At 35.7% G+C, this 23,862-nt stretch overlaps 3 protein-coding genes across 4 annotated transcripts; 1 reads left to right on the forward strand and 2 right to left on the reverse strand.

The window, feature by feature from the left end:
• Positions 1 to 860: 860 nt before the first annotated feature.
• rps15 (ribosomal protein S15) lies at positions 861 to 3,528 on the forward strand. 2 transcript variants are annotated; one of them, XM_065241814.1, is made up of 4 exons: positions 861 to 920; positions 1,283 to 1,368; positions 3,058 to 3,292; positions 3,379 to 3,528. In XM_065241814.1, exons 1-4 carry the CDS (start codon positions 918 to 920, stop codon positions 3,490 to 3,492), a joined length of 438 nt encoding a protein of 145 aa, XP_065097886.1. In that variant the 5' UTR covers positions 861 to 917; the 3' UTR covers positions 3,493 to 3,528. The 2 variants fall into 2 exon arrangements, with proteins under 2 accessions (XP_065097886.1, XP_065097887.1); XM_065241815.1 differs by lacking the exon at positions 861 to 920 and adding an exon at positions 963 to 986.
• A 4,174-nt stretch (positions 3,529 to 7,702) lies between these two features.
• abhd8b (abhydrolase domain containing 8b) lies at positions 7,703 to 10,855 on the reverse strand. The gene is made up of 4 exons (XM_065241816.1): positions 9,900 to 10,855; positions 8,639 to 8,809; positions 8,340 to 8,556; positions 7,703 to 8,243 (listed from the first exon to the last, which is right to left on the reverse strand). The coding sequence occupies exons 1-4, from the start codon at positions 10,655 to 10,657 to the stop codon at positions 7,929 to 7,931; spliced, it is 1,461 nt and encodes a 486-aa protein (XP_065097888.1). The 5' UTR covers positions 10,658 to 10,855; the 3' UTR covers positions 7,703 to 7,928.
• A 3,927-nt stretch (positions 10,856 to 14,782) lies between these two features.
• Positions 14,783 to 20,811, reverse strand: dda1 (DET1 and DDB1 associated 1). The gene is made up of 5 exons (XM_065241817.2): positions 20,575 to 20,811; positions 19,564 to 19,644; positions 19,352 to 19,403; positions 19,150 to 19,211; positions 14,783 to 16,086 (listed from the first exon to the last, which is right to left on the reverse strand). The coding sequence occupies exons 1-5, from the start codon at positions 20,581 to 20,583 to the stop codon at positions 15,976 to 15,978; spliced, it is 315 nt and encodes a 104-aa protein (XP_065097889.1). The 5' UTR covers positions 20,584 to 20,811; the 3' UTR covers positions 14,783 to 15,975.
• Positions 20,812 to 23,862: the final 3,051 nt, after the last annotated feature.

A 23,862-nucleotide genomic window follows, 5' to 3' on the forward strand; every position in this document is an offset into this window, starting at 1 on the left:
TACTGTCATTCTAGGCCTTTAAAATTCACATAAAATGACACTATTTTATTATTTCTTATTATTTAGATTGCAAACCCCTGTCAGAAATAAAAGTATTTCATCATGAGTGTGAAATGTAACACAATATCTACAATGTAATACAGTCTGTCATTATTTAAAGTAAATACATTTTGGGGTATTTAACATGTAACATTTATAATTTATCATAATTTCTTTACAATTAAGATGTACAATATATAAACAAATAAGGGAATGTGTGTAATTTAGTTGTTGATCAGTACAGACATTTTGTGTAGTCTCAAATAATATCATTCCTCAGCACTCATTCATTTTACATAGCTGGCACAAATAAACAACGAGAGTTGACGACTGCGCTTTACAGAATAAAAGTCTTTGATGCCTACACGAAAAAGAAAACGAAACAACACATAGTAAGATAAGAACAATTTAAGAATAATTAAATTGAAGAATAATTAAAATTATTCCTTGATCAAAAAGTAAAGCTGTAGCTTTAGAATTTAATTAATGTATAGAGGAAATGGATCTCCGAGATAATGTGTAATAGCAACGTTAAATGCTATTTAAAATGTCTAGGTGAAAAATAACAGGTCTCAAAAATAGTTTTTTTGTGTTATATTTTCCTTATGATGTGACTAGTTAATGTCCCACAAACTATAGGCTCGCACACTACAATTTTATTAACAATGTTAAAAGCGTTAAACATATTGGTTCTTTTGTTAAATTTAACTTTTTGAATATTAATCCATTATATTATATATTTTTATGTATCATTTGTAGTTTTTTCTCCTCCTCTCCGCTAGAAGGCGACTTTTTAAACTGTACGTCATGAATTGCGTGAACTCTCGCGATATTAGCGCGCATGCGCTGACGCCTTCCTTTTCCGGGAGTCTCTCAAGATGGTAGGTTCACATCTTATTTGTGATTGACTAAATTACAACAATCCGAATTAATCTACCACATCCATGGTACATATTAGAGTAGTTATTATGAATTTGACATGGTTAAATGTTGGTGCATGTTTTTCGGCCATTCTTTTTCACCTAACGTCAATGTTTTTGAAATGGGGTGAAATGATTCATAGCGGCAGTGCTGCTCTGTAGATGCGCGTATTTGTTTAAAGCCATTGGTTAAATGGGATTAACTTTTCAATAATGATGTCTTATCACCGCTATTTGCGTTCGCGAATAATTTGTTTGTCGGTTAACTAATGCTAACGGCGATGTAAATGCCCGTGTGTAACTACTAGTTGTGTTTGTGACAGGCTGACGCTGAACAGAAGAAGAAGCGCACCTTCAGGAAATTCACCTACAGAGGTGTGGACCTGGACCAGCTGCTGGACATGTCCTAGTAAGTCTCATATATTTGTCATTTTACATTTTTTTTATAGCTCTGTTAGCGTTAACACACCAATTATTCTTTCGTTGAGGCCTCTAGTGGGCCCTGGATCTCTTGTTGAGAAACAAACTAACTCAAACTAACTCCATAAATAGGTAGTCATGTACAGCAAATTAATAAAGTGGCATGATTACGTAATGAATGTGTTGTAAATACTTAACATGTTGTGAGAGTCAAATGTTAATTGGACAGATTATAAATCTGTGTGTTGTATTTTTTGACACAGACTACATGTGATCCCGGTAGGAAGTCCTTGGGATTCAAAAATTCCCAAAGTATACAAAGAGCTTAGTTGTAACTGTAGAGAGCAGTTAAATAAAGCAAATAGCAGATAACAAAAACAAAAGTGTGCACTCACACCGAAAGCACTTGCTAATTTGAGCTGCTTCATATTCAAGCATCAGACAAGGTAGCGTCAGATGTTGCAATAAATCCACTACACTAAAGTTGAATCCACATCTCAATATAATCAGGGCCTAAATTTCAGCTGAGCTTTTCGGGTTTCCTGCAGGTTTTGCAGGATTTATGCGTTATTAGCATCTAGACTGAATCCAGTTTAAATCCATAGTATACAATGATTTCAAATGCAAGCGAGCTGGACACTGCAACAAGACTTTAACACGCGTTTCGGGCAGTTTACCGAGCTGGCGTTTGCATGTCATTTTAAGTCGTGCCATTTAAAAAATACAAGTGTCTATGCGTTTAACTGACCACCTCTCAGGTGTCAGATTGAGTTATTTTCCAGAACATTTCTTACACACAAATGTTCAGATACACACACGTATGCTTAAATGCCTGTCTAGGTGACTGTATGGACTGTTTCAGCAGTAACAACATAAACAAGCGGCGTTCGTGGTCAACACGTAACTTCCGGTAAAGTCCGCTAAGAATAAATAACAACAAAGTACTTTAAACGTAGTTTATTTATATAACAAGCAAAATAAACAACACATAGATTATAACATAGGAACTCAAAACATTTGTTATTTTCGACGAGGTATTTGTTCAAGAGTTCAGTCGGACCATTAAAAACACTGAAACCGGAAGTAAAGTTCGGTCCAGGCGCGTATTGTGTCACCGCACGTGCATCCGATGAAACCGTCTATACTCAAGAAATAGGTTATTGAACTAAGTGTGCCTAAAATATGGTAATGTTATTATGTATCAAGTATCATGAAAACATTTTCAGCAACACACAAGGGAGCTGTGAATGCAATTCAATTATTTACACTTTTTTTTATAAATTCAAGTTGTGCTAGTTAATTCATTTGTGTGCAAGATGATTAATTGAATAGTTTTACTATTGTATGCCATGTTTAAGTCGTCAGAAAATAATTTATTTAATATATTTATGGGTGCTTCCTGATCTTTTTTATTAATTTAAATGTTATTATGAGAAATTAACATTTCTCAGTCAGAATTAAAAATGTTTAAAAGTTTTTGAAAGCCTGTGGTGTTCTTAATTTTGACTTTCTAAACCTGACATATAGCCTAGCATATAGCCAGAATGTGCTTGCCTCCTTTTAATTTCTCTCAATAAGCAGAAAAGATGAACACAATCTTGAAAGCGCATTATGCTTTCGCATTGATGATGCTGATGAAGTTTTATTACGTGTATTGTTTTTTTTTTTTTTTTTTTAGTGAGCAGCTGATGCAGTTGTACTGTGCCAGGCAGAGGAGGAGGCTGAACCGTGGCCTCAGGAGGAAGCAGCAGTCTCTCCTTAAACGCCTTCGCAAGGCCAAGAAGGAGGCACCACCCATGGAGAAACCAGAGGTGGTGAAGACTCACCTGAGAGACATGGTCATCCTGCCGGAGATGGTTGGCTCTATGGTCGGCGTGTACAACGGCAAGACCTTCAACCAGGTTGAAATCAAGGTGAGATTTATCTTAATGTATGAATCAAGAGTGCAGCTAATGTTTCATCTTTCTAAGTTGTTTTCTTTTTTCTTGTCTGTCTTCAGCCTGAGATGATTGGTCATTACCTTGGAGAGTTCTCCATCACATACAAGCCTGTTAAACACGGTCGTCCTGGTATTGGAGCCACTCACTCTTCCCGCTTCATTCCTCTGAAGTAAAAGCATTGAGTATGTAAATAAAAGCCTCCAAAATGACCTCCGTCTTATTTGTCTGTTTTTTATCTATTATAGCTCTGCTTGTCTGTGCAAAGGGTAAATTGTTTGATTTCTATAGAGGAGAGTGGGGCAGAACCTAATGCTTTTTGGCTTTGTCTCTATTATTAAAAAAATATTTGAGTTAGATTAACATTTTTGTTTTACACAATCAGCACACACATCTCTGCTACAAATGAACACTTAAAGATTGTTTGTGGGACATACAGTTATCGTACAATTACACTGAAAGTGACGAGTGCAAACGTTACAACTTACCCCATAGGTGCTGTTCATTGTAACAGAGAGTTTGTTGTAACACCTGCTATAAAATTTAGTTTAAACACAAATGAATCAATTAAATTGTGTCTATATACTAAAGGTATATATCGTTTATATATCTGCATATAATAGATAGATATCCACACATTCATCCATTCATGATCCTTCATCTAACCATCCTTGTATTGTGCACAATGCATATAAATAGATTTTATTGAAAGGGCTGCACAATTAAGACAAAAAAATTATAATTGCAAGTTATTTCCCCTGATAGTTATTTTGATTCATAGTTTTCATTATCTTTGAATACTGTAGGCTTAACCCTTATGTGTTGCTGGGGCCATTTTTTCTTTTTTCTTAATTTGGCCACAACTTTCTCTGTGTTTCAGCAATTGGAATGATTTTTGGTGACGAATCTTATATTTACACATATTTTAAGAAAATGCTTTGAAATTACGTGTTGTTAGCGGCCAAAACTGGTCACTAAATTAAACTGCTGTAAGAATTTAGCGGATTAATTTTTTTTGCTTTTTTTTTGTTGCATAAATCTGTTAATCAACCTCAGTACTGATCAAAACTACCAAATGTTTGCAAAAATTCCATGATTTTAACTCTTTCATTGCAAAGTTTATAAGTGGTGTCACTGATTTGGGGAAAAAACACACAAAATGACTGATTTTCAATATAAAGAGTCAATGTGGACTGGATTTTTTTCACCCTTTTCACAATCTTGGGCATGCCAAAGATTGGTAAAAACATTGGCTTAGATGCATTTTTAGTTTTTGTGCAGCATCAGATTTAATTTGTTTCTCCCTCATTTATTGTTTGTGGCCATTTTTTCCCCATTGACTTCCATTATAACAACATTTTTTAAAAGCAGAGCCATGACACCTTATTATCATGCATTTTTTATTCTTTTTGGTTTTACCTTTTGTCATTTTTACTGTTGATCACCATGTGGCATCATTAACCCTTTAGTAGGCCTGTGCAAAAAAACAGCTTAAATTCTGGATTGTACATTGTTAAAATCCAGTCCACATTCACTTTTAATATTGAAAATCAGTCATTTTGTGCTTGGCAATTAAAGAGTTAAAATCATGAAATTTTTGGAAACATTTGGTAGTTTTGATCAGTTGTGAGGTTGATTAACAGATTTATGCAAAAAAATTGAAAAAAATATTAATCTGATATATTTTTACAGCCTTTTAATTTAGTGGCCATTTTTGGCCGCTAACAACACGAAAGGGTAGTGAATTGGAACAAGGCACAAGGGTTAATTGTAACGCTGTGTGACAACTAACCCCGCTGTGTAAAAATGTTTTCAATCCCAAGTCCAACTATCAGTTACTAAGAGGTTTCAAAACACTCTCTTTTTGTTTAATATCTAAATAAAAACACATCAAAACGTTTCACAAATTTACAGGAGATATTATGACTGAAAAAGACCAATAGCACAGATTGCTCGGCACTGTATAAATATGTAAAGTAGCTGCATTACAATTAACCCTGCGTTAGTTGTGTCCCGCTCACCCCTACTTCTTTTAGGAATCATTGTTGCATGACTTTAAATGGGAGTTTTTCTGTATGTTTACATTTATTTAAAAAAAGAAACATGGTGTAAAACAATGCTAACATTATTTGTCAGATTAGTTTGAAAGACACCAACCCCATCACTTGTGACTGATATTTCATTGTCAGCATGATTCAAAATGATTCTCCAGATGGACCATGATTACAACCAAGGTTTACCCCTTTGGAATAGTATTTACGTAAAAAAACAAATAAAAAATATTAGGAGAGGTTATTTTACTGTTGTAAAATATCATTTAGAGAGTTTACTAGGTTTAAGTTAAATCTTTATTTGTTCTGGATAATCGTGGATTGTGTAAAATGTAAGAATGAGATTCAAATACAGATCACAATGGTTTTCTGCAGCAGTAAGAAAAATCTTATTTGCTCTACATTGAAGTAACAAGTGCAGTATGAAGTTAAAACAACTTGATTTTGAAAGTAAATTCAACCTACTATTTAAATTTTTGACCTGTAATAACACTCTGAGGCTATTTCGGGGATTTCCACCTGGATTTGGCCTACACAATTTCAAAAGCGTCCCATACCCACATAAAAAGTTTGGTATCATTTTACAGGAAACCCTTTGAAATTGCATAAAACACTGTTAAAAGTGCTCAACATGGTTGTATGTGTTGTCAGTCCTCTAATAAACACAAAAATAAATAGGCGCTTTTTGATGTTTTTTTTTCTAAAGTCTGTATTTAAAAGTGTATAACTCTGGCCCTGAGTGGTAACGAAACCTACAGACAGTTTTGTTTGATTCCAGCAGTTGTCAGCTAACAGAGGAAAGAGGATTTTTTTTCTCTATAATAATAAATGCAAAAGTTATTTTACTCCAACTGATGGGATGAATAATACCCTTTTTGTATTTAATTTCCGCCTAAAAACATTTCAAGTGTCCCCCATAACCACATACAGTGGAATAAATGCAATATCTTTATATCATTTTGCAGAAAACCCTTTGAAGTTACATAAAAAGCTGCTGTTTGTGACAAATATTGTTATTTATGTTGTTTTTCATATGATAAAACACAAAATTTTCTTTTTTTATGTTGTAAACACTGTCTTTGATAGTGTATAACTCTGGTTCTGTGTGCTCTAGCAGACTGCAGATAGTTCTGGTTGTTAGCAGCAGCAGACAGTAAACACCCAAAAAAAGAATGAACTCTTTATCATGTCGCATTCAAAAGATATTCTTATTTTACTGAAGGGTGTGAAAATACATTTTTCATATAAATATACTTCTTTTGTTTTGCACATATAATAAATAGCAAGGAATTATTCATGCACAAAACCAAAGAAAATGCTGTGAATGGACTCATTGTTTAGATTAGGACCTAAAATAAAAGATGGTGTATCATTTGTGGCTATCTGTGCTATCTGAGGCAGGTCATGCTCAAGTTTCACATATGTTTACAAAAGACAATTTTTTACCTTATTATTCATTCGATGATTGTTGAATATGTGTTGACAATAGATCAAAAATAACGCTGTAGCCTTATTCCTGAGAATGAGAGCTTTCATTTGATATAAGACTTGCCCATGTTTGTCATACTTGAAAAATATGAAATATGTGAATATTAAATCATATAAAAAAATTGTGGGGGGGGGGTGATAGTGTAAATTAAGTGTAAATAACTTACAGTAAAAGATATGTCAAAGTGATGCATATCTGCAGAAAGTAGAGAGTCTAAGCTTTCAAACAGTATCTCATATGTGGTACTGGGTCCATGACAGACCATTATAAATTAAAGGAATATTTTACATTAAGTCATAATAAGATAATTTTGGACCCGGTACAGGGTCCACAGAGTCAAACAAGATAAGCTGATATAACTTAAAAGCAAGTTCAAATTGCCAAGGGTGCCCAAGTATACACTGAAATATATTAAATTGAAAATATATTATATTGTTTTCTGATTCCTACATTATAGGTATGTTGCTTTATTTAGTGCAAAAATTAACTAGAGGCTGTTTACATGTCCATTTACAACCCAATTTGCCTTAATCAAATGGTCTATTATTACCTTATTTAAAAGGGTCATGAATAATAATGTTAAGCTCTGCTCTGATTGGCTGTTTCACAGAGTGGCTCATTTCAGTAGCTCTGTGTGTGTAAACAGACCTTATGTTTATGACAAAAATGCTGCATTATTTTTACAGTGCACATTTAATAATTCAGAAGTGGACGTAAGCTGATATGTCAAACCAAAGTTTAGCAATAAAATAAATTAACTTGTGTTGACAAAATAATATTGTGCAGAATGTCATATCACACCACTTAAAATAATGCACAAACTTGGTTGTAAACAATGCAGACTGATAATAACTTAAGATGTTTATTTTGTATTATATCATGGTATAATGCATTGGACTTGATCATGTAAACCCCATCTCTGGTCATAAAGCGTCCCTCTCTTGGCTGTACCTTCAGTCTGTACTTTAAAGTCTTAGACAAGCTGGTGAATCTTTGAAACACATACATGTTGCCTGCCTGCAGTCAAAAGAAGTTTATCTAACCTGTAATGCAATCTTTATTAGTACAGCAGTTATTTTTTGCTCTTAGATTTGCTGTCTGCTGAGCCCTCCGTCACAGTACTGCTGGTTTTTGGGGCAGTTGTTGGTCTTATAAAGTCTGGTTGAGATTTAGAGGGTGTCTTAGGACCACTCATTGGTCTCCCTGCGTCCTCCTGAGGTTTGGTGATGGTGGTCTTGGTGGCAGCCACATCTTGTTTGGGTTTTGAGGCGGTGGCTGGCTGCCACAGGAAGAATTCATGTAAGAGAGTATTTACTGTGTCGGGGCACTCCATCATGACCATGTGACTGCCATCATCAATGACCTTCAAAAACCCCAGCATGAGGATCTAAAAGATGAATAAAGGATGAGTTAAAGCCAAGTTATGAAGTTTTGTGGGACTGTCATTTCATTATAAGGCACAAAAGAAATTCAATATTTTTACTTCTGCCATACGCTGGTCCTCTTGTATCGGTACAAACTTGTCGTACATCCCGTGCACCAACAGAACAGGCACTGTGAGTTCAGCATGATACACCTCATCGCCTTCTGGCCAGTACTGTCCGCTCATCATAGACCGCAGGACAAAGGAAGATACATTGAAGGCATTGTTCTCTTTCAGTAATTTCTTTTCTCTGGCTCCCTGATGGGCAAACCCAGCCCTTCAAGACATAATAAAAGACCTTAATTAGTAAAAATTGACAGGTGTGTTTGTGCACCATAAGATCTTGGTTTGTCTCTTACATGAGGAAGCTCCAGGTGAGGCACGGGGACAGAAAGTTAAGGACACAAGTGGGTAAGTTGAAGACCGAGCAGAGACTCGGTTCGAGGGCTGTAGGACCACCACCGTTTATCATCACAACCTTGTGAACCTGCTCCGGGTACTCGTGAGCCAAGAAGGTGCAAAAAGAGACTCTGCTCGAACAAAGAAATTACAAACACAAAACATTCCCATTTTGGTTATTTTGAGAACCAAATAATTACTTCTAGGAACGTTCTTTTTAGGTTTTATTTTGGAACCATAAGTTAACATTCCCATAACCTTGCAGGGTGGTTATTTTTAAAATAACCTTAAAATAACTTATACAGAACGTTCTCTGATGGTTATTTGTTTGGTTATTTTGGAACCATAAAATAACATTTCCATAACGTTGTAGGGTGGTTATTTTTTGTACAGTTTTTTTTCACATTTAAGGGGGAAATTTGTCATTACCGCAACGTGTCCATAACTGGATTTGGGTTCTTCGACATGGAAATATTTATAATCAAAAAATCTAAAAAATAAAAAGCTTCAGTGCATGTTATACTATAAACATTTACTGTACAAAAACATGTGATATTTGGTGATCATTGGTAAATGAGACAATAATAAGGAATATAAATGTGTCCAAGACCAATTTTCTCATCCTCCGCAACAATTTTCAATCATTGTTTAAGCCCTCAAAGAACTAACATTTGCAAAAAAAATGTTGGAAGGGACATAATTGACTGTGACACTTAAGATGGCTACCAGGTAAGCAGTTCTTATTTTTTTTTAATAGTACCTAGACAACTTTTTAGTTCTCATTACCGAAACATGAGTTTGTAAATGCATATATTTAATTTAATATCATGTTGCGGTAATGATAATTTTTTAATAATCTAAATAATTCTATAGGAAATGTTTTTAAATCCTCTAAAAATAATGGTTATAGTAAGTTCACACCTTAATCTTATATGTGCAAAAAAAATGTGTCTGTATTTCGTTAGAATCACCCATACAGAAAGCTCTGTAATGGTTATTTTTTTGTTATTTTGGAACCATAAATTAACATTCCCATAACGTTGCAGGATGGTTATTTTAAAATAACCTAAAAATAACTGACACAGAACATTCTCTCTTTTTTTAACAATAAAATAACGTTTTCATAGCGTTGCAGGGTGGTTATGTTTTAAAATAACTTAAAAATAACTTATTAATTAAAAATAAATATTAATGTATGAGATCTGAACAATAAATGCTTACCCATAGGAGTGTCCTACTAAAATATTTCTTCGCTTTGCATATCTCTTGAATATAATCCTAACATCTTCAGCCAGAGCGTAAAACGTATAGGCCGCGGGGATACGAGGAGTTGAACTTACACCGTGACCGACCAGGTCTGGGGCGATGACCTCATAGCCAAGTTGGGAAAAGTAATCCAGTTGGCTTCCCCAAATATCAAGTGACCCCCCAACCCCATGTATGAAGAACAAGGCCACGTCAGGATGAGTACCCTTGCAGCACGTGATCTTCCGCTCGCAGTCGATCACTATGGAGCGTTTGGGTTTGCGTCGCCTGCGCTTCGGTTGAGGCCGCTCCAGCTGCGGTGCAGATTTGACATCTGCCCCTGCCTGTCCCGCAGCTGACCCCGGTGTCGGCTCTGTGCTCCGGGCTCCAGCCGGAGCATCACTTTCAGTAACGTCCGTATCTACAGTGCTGTCTCCGTTCTGGTAGCGGACCAGTTCTGGATGAGCAGCTTCGTTCACGTTCTCAATCAGAAGCTGTCCGTTTCGATACACGGATATTTTACGTTTGCAGGTCACAGAACCTCCTTCCCCGGTTCCTTGCTCCTCAACAACTGGTCTGTCTGGGATAATATGTCGAACTCTTAAAACTCTTCCTGGTTTGGCCTCCACAAATTCAAAACCATCTGTGGGCTCAGAGGATTCAATAGGGACCACCACATTAGTCGACTTTCCTGTGAAGCAACAGAATATTCCATCCACAAAGCTGGTCAGCATGATGAATACCTAAGGAGAAAAGTAGCAGTATATTTGGGCTACCAAAAAATAAATGATTTTGGTATATAAGCCAGCCACCAAAGGAATTCATTCACATTTACTTCACAAATAGCATCTCCATACAAGATTTAAAGCCTTTCCAGCGGTAGTCTCCCAAAAGATACCGGATCTGTGTGTGATGATGATAATGTGGACTTTCAGGTTGCTCAGATTGGTCTATCATTTATTTCTGGTTAAGATGTACACATTGGTACCAGATGTATACATATGTGTACCGTACACATATGTATACATCTGGTACCAATACCTGAAGGAGAAAATTAGGAACTTTAAAAATTAGGAAGGGTACTGTGGCACCAGTGACAGCTTGGGGCCATTTTTTCTGACAGTGTTCTAGTCAAGTTTTTAATCTGGTCCACATTTACATTGCACATTGGTGTCATCATATTTGTTCTCTAACTACTGTTCTTGAAGTCTTGTATCTTTACAGTATCTTAGTTTGTGTGCTGTTTTGTATCTTAATTATTGTTTGTAAAATGTACTGTATGTACATTTTGCCAAAACTTGCACATACCGGCTAATTCGTCTCAAATCTGTACTCAGAGCAGTTTTTTTTTTCATTTTGTTACAATGAACAATACATTGCTCATAGGAAGTAGTAAAGTTGTTAGTACAAATGCTTGTTAACTCAAAAAAATACTTTTCTGTTTCAACTGTGAGACCTCATTAATTTTCATGGTGCAATTAATTTAAACACTTATGTAATTAAAATTAATAAAGTTTGATCCTTTTAACACTGAGCACTTGTCCAATATATAGTCGGTTTCATCGGACTCACGTGCGGTGACGTGATACGCGTCTGGTCTGAACTTTACTTCTCGTTTTAGTTTTTTTTAATGCTGAGACTAGTTGCTTAACAGAACTCTTAAACAAATATCTCGTCGAAAATAACAAATGTTTTGGTTTCCTGGGTAATCTATGTGTTGTTAATTTTGCTTGTTATATAAATGAACTAAGTTTAAAGCACTTTGTTGTTATTTATTCCTAGCGGAGTTTACCGAAAGTTACGTGCTGACCACGAAAGCTGCTTGTTTATGTTGTTACTGTTGAAACGGTGTTAAAAGAAAAAGAGCATTTTTCAAGATTCGCAATGGAGTGCCGCAGGGATGACGTATTTTTGTATGCCAACCCGGAAGTTAGCAGGACATTGGTTCAACAAAAAGCCCATTACATTTTTCCATAGACGTTTGAATTATCGCAAAAAATAAGATCTGTATTTAACGAAAGTTTAAGACACTTACACAAGATAATCTTTACAGATGAATACAACTTTTATACATTTTGAAACCTAAATGCGTTCACTAGAAAAGAAAGGCTACAAGTCAACTACACCACGTCATCACCACCAAGCTTCCAAAAAAAACATTTATAAATATGCTCTGTGTTAAGAAATACTCCATGAATGAATCTTTGTTGTGAAAAGTGCCCATATTGTTTTTAAAATCTTTATGCTTGATGACATTTAAAGAATCCAACAACGTCTGAAGTCCCACGTAGAAACTTGCTAAAGACACGTAAAAGGTGCAAAAAAATGCATTAAAATAATCTGTTTATTTGTTCTCTGATATCTACGTAGAATAAAAATATTTAGAGATGTTTTTCCATGTCCATTTACAACCCAAGGATTTGCCTTTAGAATGAAATAATCTATTATTACCTGTTTTCAAAGGGTCATGAATAATAATGTTGAGCTCTTCTCTGATTGGCTTTATTTTAGAGCGGCTCATTCAGTAGCTCTGGGTGTATGTAAACAGACCTTATGTTTGAGCCTGTAGCAGACGAAGATACAGATTTTGAGGAATAATCAATTGTTTGTAGATTGTTAAGTGACGTTTCTGAGTGGCAAGTTTGTGTTTTTAAAGTATGGACCTGCAAAACATAACTACAACATCAATAGTAGAACTTCATCCTAAACGCTAACATATAGCATTAACCAGCATACAGTGCTAGGGTGATTCTCACGAAACCATTGAAACACCATGGCACTAATGATTTTAGCTATAAAATGTGTAATATAGTAATATTAAAAAGCATCAGAATTAACACAATACTGTGTTCTACCTTGCACAATGTGTGATTTCAACATAAGAATTTATAATTTGTCAATTTTATCTCATTTTCTGCTGAAATTCTCATTACCGCAATGTGTCCGGCTGTGTTTGAACATGCGTTATGTTGTAATTTAATCAAATTAACACAAAAATATTTAGAAAAAAAATTAATGGATGTTTTGCTAGACTACTTTAGATGACAGAAAAAATATTTACTGAATATTCATGTATAATAATAATGAAGAAAAATTAGGAAAATGATGTGTCCATGCCTGATGTTCTCATCCTCCGCAACACTTTTTGAGAACAGTTTAAGCACACATACAGAATTTTAATAAAGTTTGATTTTGAGTGACCAAGCACATGGACCAGTTACTTCAAGATGGCTACCAGGTAAGAACATTTTTTTTACAGTTAATTTGAAATATTGTCTTGTCAGAATGCCGCAACAGATGCTTATTAAATGTCAATTAAATTAATAGAAGCATAATACTTTGATTTTAAATGCATGTGCAGAATCTCCAAATTATGTTCTTTCAGGTTTATCATGTCATTTTGAAAATATGTCAGTGTTGATGTTTTCTGACTGTTGCGGTAATGAGATTTTTTAGGACTAATTTTTTAAATTATGTTACAAAAAGTGTTAAATGATAAGTAAAAGTGTTTAAATTAATGTTCCCATTTACTCCAGACTTTGTTTTTCAATGTCTGGTGGGAAAAAAAGTAAATTTAAGCAATTTTTACATTTTCAGGCTTGACATTTTTAAAACCAAGTTTTCGTGAGAATCACCCGCTAACTCAACAGTCACAACTTTGTTTTTAGCATTGTAACAACATGTTGGGGCACACATCTCGACTGTAACATCATAGTTAGTGTTATGTTGAGATTGGTCTGTTTTCCAGCGCTCTTTTGCATGCATGAGGTTTACATTAAAAGGAGGAAACAATCGTGTTTAAGGCTCATGATATGTCATTACCACAACTCTAATTATTCATCTACACTTTAAAAATATCTGGGTTATTTTTGACCGATAACGGGTAAATTCTGGACAGAACACATGCTGGGTAAAATTTACAATGTTGGGTTGTTGTTATGCAACCACTGACTATAATAACCCAAAAATTGGGTTAAAAAATCAGCATTGAGTCAATTTTAACCCAGTGGTGTGTTCTGTCCAATTTTTGCCCATTATGGGTCAAAAATAACCCAGACATTTTCAGATTGTATGCCTAAGGTAAACAGTTTTACATTCTATGGCACCTTTAAAAGTCTGAAGGTTATTACGTCGTAGAATAAAATGTAAAAATACCTTTGGCTTGGGTTAACCAAAGCTCTTATTTGAGGGGTATAAACAAAATTCCATTTAAAAAGTCTGGGTGCAGACATCAAAGCACTTAATTTCTTTTTCTGACATCACTGAAAATTACTCATAGTAGTTGGATGTGAAAATACCATGCAAATATCTTTGAGATGAACAAATAAATGGTATAAGAGAACAACCAAATCAGAAACAGGGTTAAGTCATTTTGCCTTTTGAATTACAATTCTAGTCAAAATAATGTTATACATAAATATAATACAGTAACAAATTTTACCTGAATTACTGACGGTCCCGATACATAAAAAAACTGGATTGCTGACTCTAGTCGTCTCTCTTCTGTGTGTAATGAAAATGCAGGTTGGTAATCTGCTACTCTCAATCCAATAATCTAATCTAAACACAACCTGTCCAACCTGATCAAAATAACAACTAAAAATGTCCAAAAGATCGTAATAACAAAGAAATCTAAGAATGTCAACTTACAATTTTGTCTTCATTCACATACTCTTGCGTATCTTCCAAACCTACGTGCCAACATGGCCACGCAGTAAAAACACCGGATTAAAGCGGATTACACCTGTTGAGCATATGCTTTTCCAGACCACTCTCAACGAAAACACTGGGTATCAATGATGATTTCATTATAAATAATCTAGTTTAGTTTTAAAGCTTGAAAACAGAACAACACAAAATCACATTTTTTATATTTTTAATTTTGATTCTCAAAAGAAAAAAAAAAACAACCTCAGTAAAGAACATGGCAAGTCTATATGCAGTCATTGTGGTGGTAGTAGTAATGCTGTAACCCATAGTGCTCAATTTAGGCCGGACTGCTCTCTGCACACTTCACCCTTTACTGGACACTAAAATCTGAGCTCGTTTAAAAGCAACCTTAAGATATCTGCCAAATCCAAATCCATGCATGCTTTATGGTACAAACTTAACGCATCTTTTCAAGAACAAACCAAAAACGTTTCCAGTCAAGAACTTGAACACTTAAGACAATTAACTGCTGGCAGACAGACTACACATCTCCAAACAGTGTGCCTTCAATACAGACAACACACAGTGAAAACACATAGTACTGTGGATATGTTGTGGGCTGCGAGTACAGTATTAAGCCTAAAAGGTGCTTCTTTCATTGTACCCAACACAGCTCACTGACTCCCTCCGCAGGTTAAGAGATGAATGCATACTTCATCAGGATCATGATGGAATCAGCACACAACGGGCACAGCATTGAAAGCTCATATAACAGTGGTGATTATGCATTTGTATGTCACCATTTGCATTTCTTTACCCTGACATCGATGTGACATTGGTGACAGTCCTAACAGTGCATTCATGCACAAGTGTGCACGTGTTAGGAACACCATCATCATCATCACCCATACAAAATACTACATATCCAAATCTGCTAAACATGGCTTCAACGCTTTCCCTTTGGAGACTGTGTGATGGGTTTCTGTGCCAAAGTATACGAGGAAAGCTGGGTTTACAGAGTGCTTTTAAATTGCCTAAACAGTGTCCTAACAAATCACAATGTTACACATCTCACAATGGTATAGCACACAGTCTGAACCTTCCTTATTATGTGCTTGTTGAATATCACTGTCCCCGACCCCCCGCCACCGTTCAGAATTCACCAGAACCATCAAAGCTGGCAGTGAAAACCAGTCACGCCCGCAGCGTGTTCGAATCCGGGCAGTCAGTCTGGGTGAGGGGCACTGACTGCATCAGGAAGCACTCGGTAAAATAAAGCACACCATGAGTAAAGCCGTTTTCATTTCCTTCAGTCTGAGATGAAATTCCTGTGTGGTGTGCAGGTGTTTGTATGTTCTGGGCTTATCGAGTCGGTCCTTGTGCTGTTGGATCGAGGGTTCCTCTAAGAGTCCTCGTTCATCTCCTGGCTGTCTGTTCGGGCGATTTTGCGAGGAGGTGCCGGGCTGCCACTCTCGCCTTCTGCTTGCTCCTGCTCTCGCTTTTTAGCTGCATTCTGCAAGATAACACACAAAATAGATTTTAGTTCAGCTTATTTGGTTACTGGTAACTGAAATAAAATCTCATCAGTGATCTGGCATCCATAATTTCGGACGAATCTATAAACATCATAAAGAAAGTGGCTCTCTTTAACTTTCTAAAGCAGAATATGATGGTGATTTGTGACTGCTAATGGTGTATTTCAATGGTGTGTTGCCATCTAACAGTCATTCAAGGAGGCAAGCCCTTTAAACTGTATATTAGGGATGCTTAACGATTAATCGCGATTAATCGTTAGCAGAATAAAAGTTTTTGTTTACATATGTGTGTAAACTGTGTATCATAAATATGTATATATAAATCTGCACACATGCATGTATAATTTTAAGAGAAAAAAATATTTATATATTAAGTATTTATATTTATATATAATATAAATTATACATAAATATACAAATGTATATACACATGTAAAGATTTCTAAAATATATACATGCATATGTGTACATTTATTTATACAAAGTTATTATACACAGTTCACACACACACATAAATGAAGTAAACTAAAACTTTTATTCTGCTATCGATTAATCGCAATTAATCGTTAAGCATCCCTACTGTATATTGCAATATACAATATGCGGTACGAAAATGCTTGAAGTTTGTAAAATCTTTAAATAAGATGAAAATATTTTTTAAAACTTAAAAGTACTTAACCAAAATTATAGAAAACTTTTTTAATTTGTTATGTAGGGGTGTAACGGGTTGCATATTCGCATTAAATCGTTTTGGTACAGGACTTCCGGTTCAGTGCACATGTGTACTGAAGGATTGCAATTAGGGCTGCATAACGATTAATTGCAACTTATCGTTTGCAGAATAAAAGTTTTCGTTTACATCATATATGTGTGTGTACTGTGTATAATAAATATGTTCAAGTAAATACACGTATCATTAAAAAAAATAAAATACATTTATGATGTAAACGAACACTTTCATTCTGCAAACAATTAGTTGCGATTAATCGTTATGCAGCCCTAATTGCAATCTTTAACAAAAGTTAACAGTAGGCTTGTTTTACATGTGGAACATGTTTCAAATCAGAGTTTCCTCATGAACATATTAGGGACCTTAAGCAACAGCTGGGAATGGAACGGCTACGGCGACCGGAAGTATGCTGTCACACCGCCGTAGCCAGGAACGTAAAAATCACTAAGCAACCGTAAACATGACAGTGCAGCGTGGCATTAATTCATTTATTGAGAAACTAAAAAAATTTTATTTAAAAAAGCAAGGGAAGGGTTGGTTTTGGCATTAAATGACAATTTTTGTCAGAAGAGGAGTTTTTACTATTGTATGATGTAAATAAGTCTAAAAACCTAGATTTAAGCAATACTTGAAAACAATGACTACATAAAAATCTTTAAAATTAGCTTAAATTTAAAACATTTTAACACATTATATAAAAGACTTGTGGTAAAATCATAAACTGATGCAATTACAATGTCAAATGCCATGAATCATAACATTTATGTACATAATCTCTCACGTTGTAGCGACTACGGCAAATCGGCTGTTCTCCCGTAGTAGACCGTTACAGTAGAACGTCGCAAAGTAGCAGATAAATTCGCGCATGCGCAATACAACGCCAGAATGCCGTTGCCGTTCCACCAGAGCCTGTTGCTTAAAGTCCCTATTAAGTGGCAGATGGCAAGATTGTTTAGCATAGCGCTAAAGGCAAACGTGTTTCTTCATTCTGCTGCCATACTTCTCTATTGTTTTTCTTTGCAAACACACTAGACAGGTTTGTTTACATGTGTGTCTCGTGCATAAGCGCAATGTTTTTAAGATGTTGTGTCAGGTTAAAAGAATTTCAACACGCACACCACAGCTCATCAATGTCAGTTCAATGGACCAATCAGGAAACCCCTGAGGCTGGACAAAAATTTTGCTAACAGAAATCATGTTGGCATAGCAATTGCAGTTATTTCCATTATTCTCTCATACATTTTATTCTATTTTATTTATTTTATATCAAACAAGCAGAGGTTTTATTTAAAGGGGACATTTCACAAGACTTTTTTTTAAGATGTCTTATAAATCTTTAGAGTTGCTAGAGTACGCATGCTAAGTTTTAGCTCAAAATATCATATAGATGATTTATTATAACATGTTAAATTTGCCACTTTGTAGGTGTGAGCTAAAATGTGCCGGTTTTGGGCTTTTAAATGCAACTTAGTTAATCTCTGCACTAAAATGGTAGTGCTGTGGTTGGATAGGGCAGATTAATGGGCGGTATTATCCCCTTCTGACATCACAAGGAGAGCCAAATTCTAATGACCTATTTTTTCACATGCTTGCAAAGAATGGTTTACCAAAACTAAGTTACTGGGTTGATGTTTTTCACCATTTTCAAGGTTGATACAAGCACTGGGGACCCAATTATAGCACTTAAACATGGAAAAAGTCAGATTTTCATGATATGTCCCCTTTAATATTGTTGATGTTTACAAATGTTAATAATAAATGGCAAGTAATTTTATAAATTGCATTTCGTCTCCCTAATGGTACCAAAATCAAACCGTGACCTAACAAAAAACAAAACGAATTATGTATTGAATCGTGGATTTTGAGCACCATTAAGGTTCTACATGTTGGTTTTCATTCATACTTCTGCGTCGTCTGATGTGTTATAACACTGGTACGCAGTATCTATACGTTTAACCCACAGTATCAGTAAAGCAGCTGACGAAGCAGCAGCTTGGCCAGTAAACCCACAAATGAAGCGGAAGCAGCTTGTTGTGTATGATTTGAGAAGACCAGCAATGATGGAGGTAAATAAACAGCGACTTTTGTTGCGTTTTTGGACCTGACGAGAGGGGTTCTAGCGGACCAATCACAGCGCTTGCAATCAACGTAGAACGGATGCGTGGTGATATTTCTGGCGATGTGCATATCAGGCTACGGCATAGAACTTACGTTCGGCTATAAATAACCCTTTACACACCTATTACGATATGAACATTTGCGGCATTGCTGTGATTTTGCAAGAACTTGCAGCCCTAGTAGGAACACTTGCCTTTTTGTCCCATTGTTGATGAAGGTAACGCAGGAGAATGTTTGTTTTCTCTGTGACTATAACTGTAAAGGAAGGAACAAATAAAACTAGTTAGGCTTCAAACCAAAACTAAAAAGACTCTGGAAGACACATCACGTTTAGTTTTCTTCATGCAATGCAAGTCAAAAACAGACACCCGTGTAACGGCAATACAAGCACTTACTCTGTTCTGATGGATACTCTCGTGTAGGCAGATAGACCGACGGCCTTCTGTTCTGTGAAAAACAAATTACAGACGGTGAATGTGAAATCAATAAAACCTACGATTATAATGCAGTGTCAAAACCCTCACTGAATATTCAATACCAAAAATAAGAGGATTTCGGTTAACAGCTGGAGCATTAGGAACACTGCAAAACGTATGTGTCATCTTACCGATGCCTTACATACAGAGTCTGCATGAAATCGGCTGAAGTTAGTCTTGTTATACACAGGTAGTCCTTTCAGGAAATCTGCCTACATAAGGTTCAAAGGCAAAAAAAGAGGTCAGAATCAAATGCTTGCTAGAAATTTACCAACAGATACCTTTTAGTTTCTAGACAGCTATACTAAAATCTTTAGACAGATGATGATTTTTATGACTCTATGGCTGTGTATCATATATCCTGTAGAAAAATATACATTGCATGAACTTTAAAAAAAAATACACAGCTCATAAATATACATTGATCATAATAAACATCTAATAATAACCTTTAAAAGGCAAGACAGGGTGAGCATGACGCATTTCTCTAATAAATGACAGCTGGCATTTAAGACACATACTGTAATATAAATTCATAGGTTTGTCTTACAACCAAAGCAAAACATTTTGTAAATTATTATTATTATACAACATAAGAGAGACTAAAGGCGTGATACATGTCAACCTTTGGGCGTTGGCAGTGCACTATACGTATAGAGTTTGTGATAAGCAGTATCTAATTCAAGGGAATATCGTCATTTTTGATGATATTAATAGTTTTATAAAACATGTACAGGTTGTATTTGATGATTAAAAGCTGAAGCGTGTCGAGCTCGCGCCCCTCAGCATGCTAACACACAAGCTAACACGTTAGCAACGAAACATCATGTGTGACGATTTTTTTAATAACTTTACGCGCATAGCAGGTCAGATGAAAAACATACAATAACTATTTCCAATTCAAATTATTACAAACATCTTTATTTCAGAGCTTTCGTAAGAATAAAGTGAATATAGGCTCGCCGTGACTGTTAGCATGAAGTGACCTAGCATGCTAACTCACAGTCTGACAGCTGATAAAATCAACGAAACGTTAACATTTTTACACTATTTAGCACAATATTCAAATGCTCAGTCTTTTAAAACAACTGTGATATATATGTTGATGACAATTCGAGGAAATTATGAGGTTGTAAACTTACTTTATCCATGGTGGTAAGAGTTAAGTCGTGCAGATTCTCAGACACAGACAGGCCTGAACAAGATGTGTGTGTCCGGTACCGCTTACTCACTTCGAAGAGCAACCACCGATACCAACACCGAACCAAACATAGAACAGCAGAACCACGTTGAAAAATATATACAACACAACGACAACACGAGCACAAACACTGTCTCTGCCTACAGTTAACGTAACTGACTCTAACAAGAAATCTCTCTCTCTCTCTCTCTCTCTCTCTCTCTCTCTCTCTCTCTCTCTCTCTCTCTCTCTCTCTCTCTCTCTCTCTCTCAAGACCTAAGGTAAGAAAAATTATTTCTTTTTTATTATTAAATTATTTTTCTTACTCCATTGGCAAAAAAACTGCTTTTAATATTGTACTACAAATAAATCTTGTTTTGAAGATGTTTAGATGTATTGCAAAACAAAACAGGAAATCAGAGTAAGAAAAAGATTTCTTGTGCATGCCCTTTAAAATGTCACCACAGTAAATATTAAGGCGTCCACACACATACACAGGTATTTTTCCCTTATTTGTTAAAGATGCCATAAAACTGCAATTTGTTTTGGAATATTGTTGTAGGGCCTATTATTTTACAAATGACTTATCTGTTAGCTTCCTTTTTTTTATTCATGTGCCCTCAGAATCTTTAATCAAAAACCCAAATCTCCTTCCCTCCTCAAAACGATCTATCTTTACTACTGGTCATATGGCAGGTGGGCGGGGTCTGGGAGAAGATTGCTGCGATTAGCGATAAACAATTAGCAACGCGACCCAACTTAAAATGATCCAAATCAGATCTCCATGGACAAATTCAAATCCAGCCCTGCCTTATTTTATTTCAGAAGCCAGTTTCTCTTGGACACAGGTCACCACGTGGAGAATAAGGGGGGTTGCACACAGGACGCGCCACTCAGCGCTGCTATCTGACGAAGCTCGCACTATTTAATGTGCACTTCCAGTTTACGATACCTCAAAGTTGTCTTAGACGCGACTCGACGCGGCGTGACACTGAGCTGCGCGGCCAGTGTGCGACCCCCTTAAGGCAATCACTACTTCCGTTTCATGGCGACTTTAAACAAAATCTCCGCGTCCACATGAACACGCACGCAAAAACCCGGTATGAAGCGCTGTCAATAGCATGTCAAACCAACAGATTGCGATATATCCCTTACTGTAAACCCATGTTGGCCAATCAGAATCCATTGCAGTTTTTGGAGTGATTTGCTCGCAGCACCCGAGAAACACCCTGGTGAGGAGCAGAGAGTTCGGTCAGAGTTGTGCAAATCACTCCGCCCAAGACGCAGTGCTTCACCTTCTGAGAATATAGTTCCCAGTATGTATATAGTTAAAAATGGCTGTGTCTCATATGACCTTGTTATGTGTTCACGGTGTGACTATTCAAATCACAACATATAACTAGGAAAATGTTGGCGTTATTTTGTCACTTATAGAGCAATATGCTAGCTGGAGCCATTTACTTCCAGTCTTTGTGCTAAGCTAAGCTAGCGGGGGCTGCGTCAGACAGAGTTACAGCACGCACGGAGATGAGAAAGGTATGTATGGACTTATCTAACTTTGGGGGATACTGTAAATAAGCTAAATTCCCAAAATGTGGGTGTGTTCCTTTAAATATAACTTACCCGTGTACGTTTGGACTGGGCCTAATTTTTTGTATAGATATTTGTCGAAAACGACATTGTATAGTAACTACATTACTTCAGTTGAGTACAAATTTTTACAACTTTTTAACATTTTTTTATCATTTTAAATTTTTAAATATCCATCACGATAAAAACTGAAGCTGAAAAACCTTAAAATTTCTTAAAAATCGTATGATTTTCCACTTAAAGACCCCCTATTACATTGCTAAAAACAATATTATTTTGTGTATGCTGTAATACAATGTATACACACATTATTTTCAACATACTGTACATTATTGTTGCTCCTCTATGCCCTGCCTCCCTGAAACGCGTTGATTTTTTATAAAGCTCATCGTTCTGAAAGCGCTGTGTCTTCCGATTGGCCAGCTAACAAATGTTATGATTGGCCGGAATATCTCTGATGTCAGCCAGAAATGTAACGTTTTTACCATGTTTTTACTCACTATACAATACTGACAGGAGTTCGTGAATCAGAAATGAGTGCTTTTTAAAAATTTCACTTAAAAGTGAGAAAATTTAAGTTGAAAAAAATTAATAGGCTTTGACTTTTTACAGTAGTGCTATTAAGTACAATTTATTTCAGCTAAATTTTGTCCACTTATGAATGATTTCCTTTATGTAATATATAGTGACTTATTTAAGCATTTTACAATACATTTATTGACAACATCTCATAATAGGCCTATTGCTGTCCTACTTCTTTATGTTTAGTCTTTATAAAATCTGCAAACCTTTACATCTGTCAGACTGAAATGTCAACAATAATTAGACAACTCACAAAACAATTAATCCAAATCGGTTTTATTATCCCATTTCAATTCTTACAAAAATATGACAAAATAAAAGAAATAAATAATCCCAATCCCTAATATTGTTTTCTTTAATAAAGAAAGTTTTACAGTGAAACATTGGAAGAGCTCATGATAGGTTTGTGAGGTTGCCTTCAGAGAGAAAATCTGCGGTTCCTCTCATCACAATCAGTTCATATTTCACAGTTAGACCCAATGTACAACAGTTCTTACACAACAAACCTATGCAATCCTGTAACACTTCCAACACTCTATCAGTAGCTTAACTACTCACATCTTTAAATAAACAGCCAACAAAAATATGAATGTTATTAGGCCAGAGCTGACGGTCCATCTACATGAACTCTATAATGTAAATGAATCATACAGGGATAATGAGACTTGATCTATCATATTGCAGAATTCAGCTCAATACAGAACACAAAAAACAAACAAGAAGGCCTTTCACCAGAAAACACTTCAGCAGTAATGGACTTTTCTGTGTGTGATTCCTCACAGTATCAGTCAGGAGACCTGAGTTACTCTTACAGTGAATGATATTCGGTGACTTATTACATCGAACTAAAGACTCCAGTACAATATGAGCTCAGGGACTTTGGATATAAAGGGAATGTCACAGTACATTAAAAATGAAAATCTAATTTAGACAGCAGACACTTCATTTCTAGCAAGGGATATGAATGCTGACGATACTGGAGGGCTGTTTGGTGCCAAATGATTTTGTTCAGAAAATGACACAGTTGCAAATTATAATGTAACATATAAATTACACAAAAATATATATCGCAAGGTTA

The sequence above is a fragment of the Paramisgurnus dabryanus genome, chromosome 14 (assembly GCF_030506205.2).
Source record: "Paramisgurnus dabryanus chromosome 14, PD_genome_1.1, whole genome shotgun sequence".
NCBI classification, from domain to species: Eukaryota; Metazoa; Chordata; class Actinopteri; order Cypriniformes; family Cobitidae; genus Paramisgurnus; species Paramisgurnus dabryanus.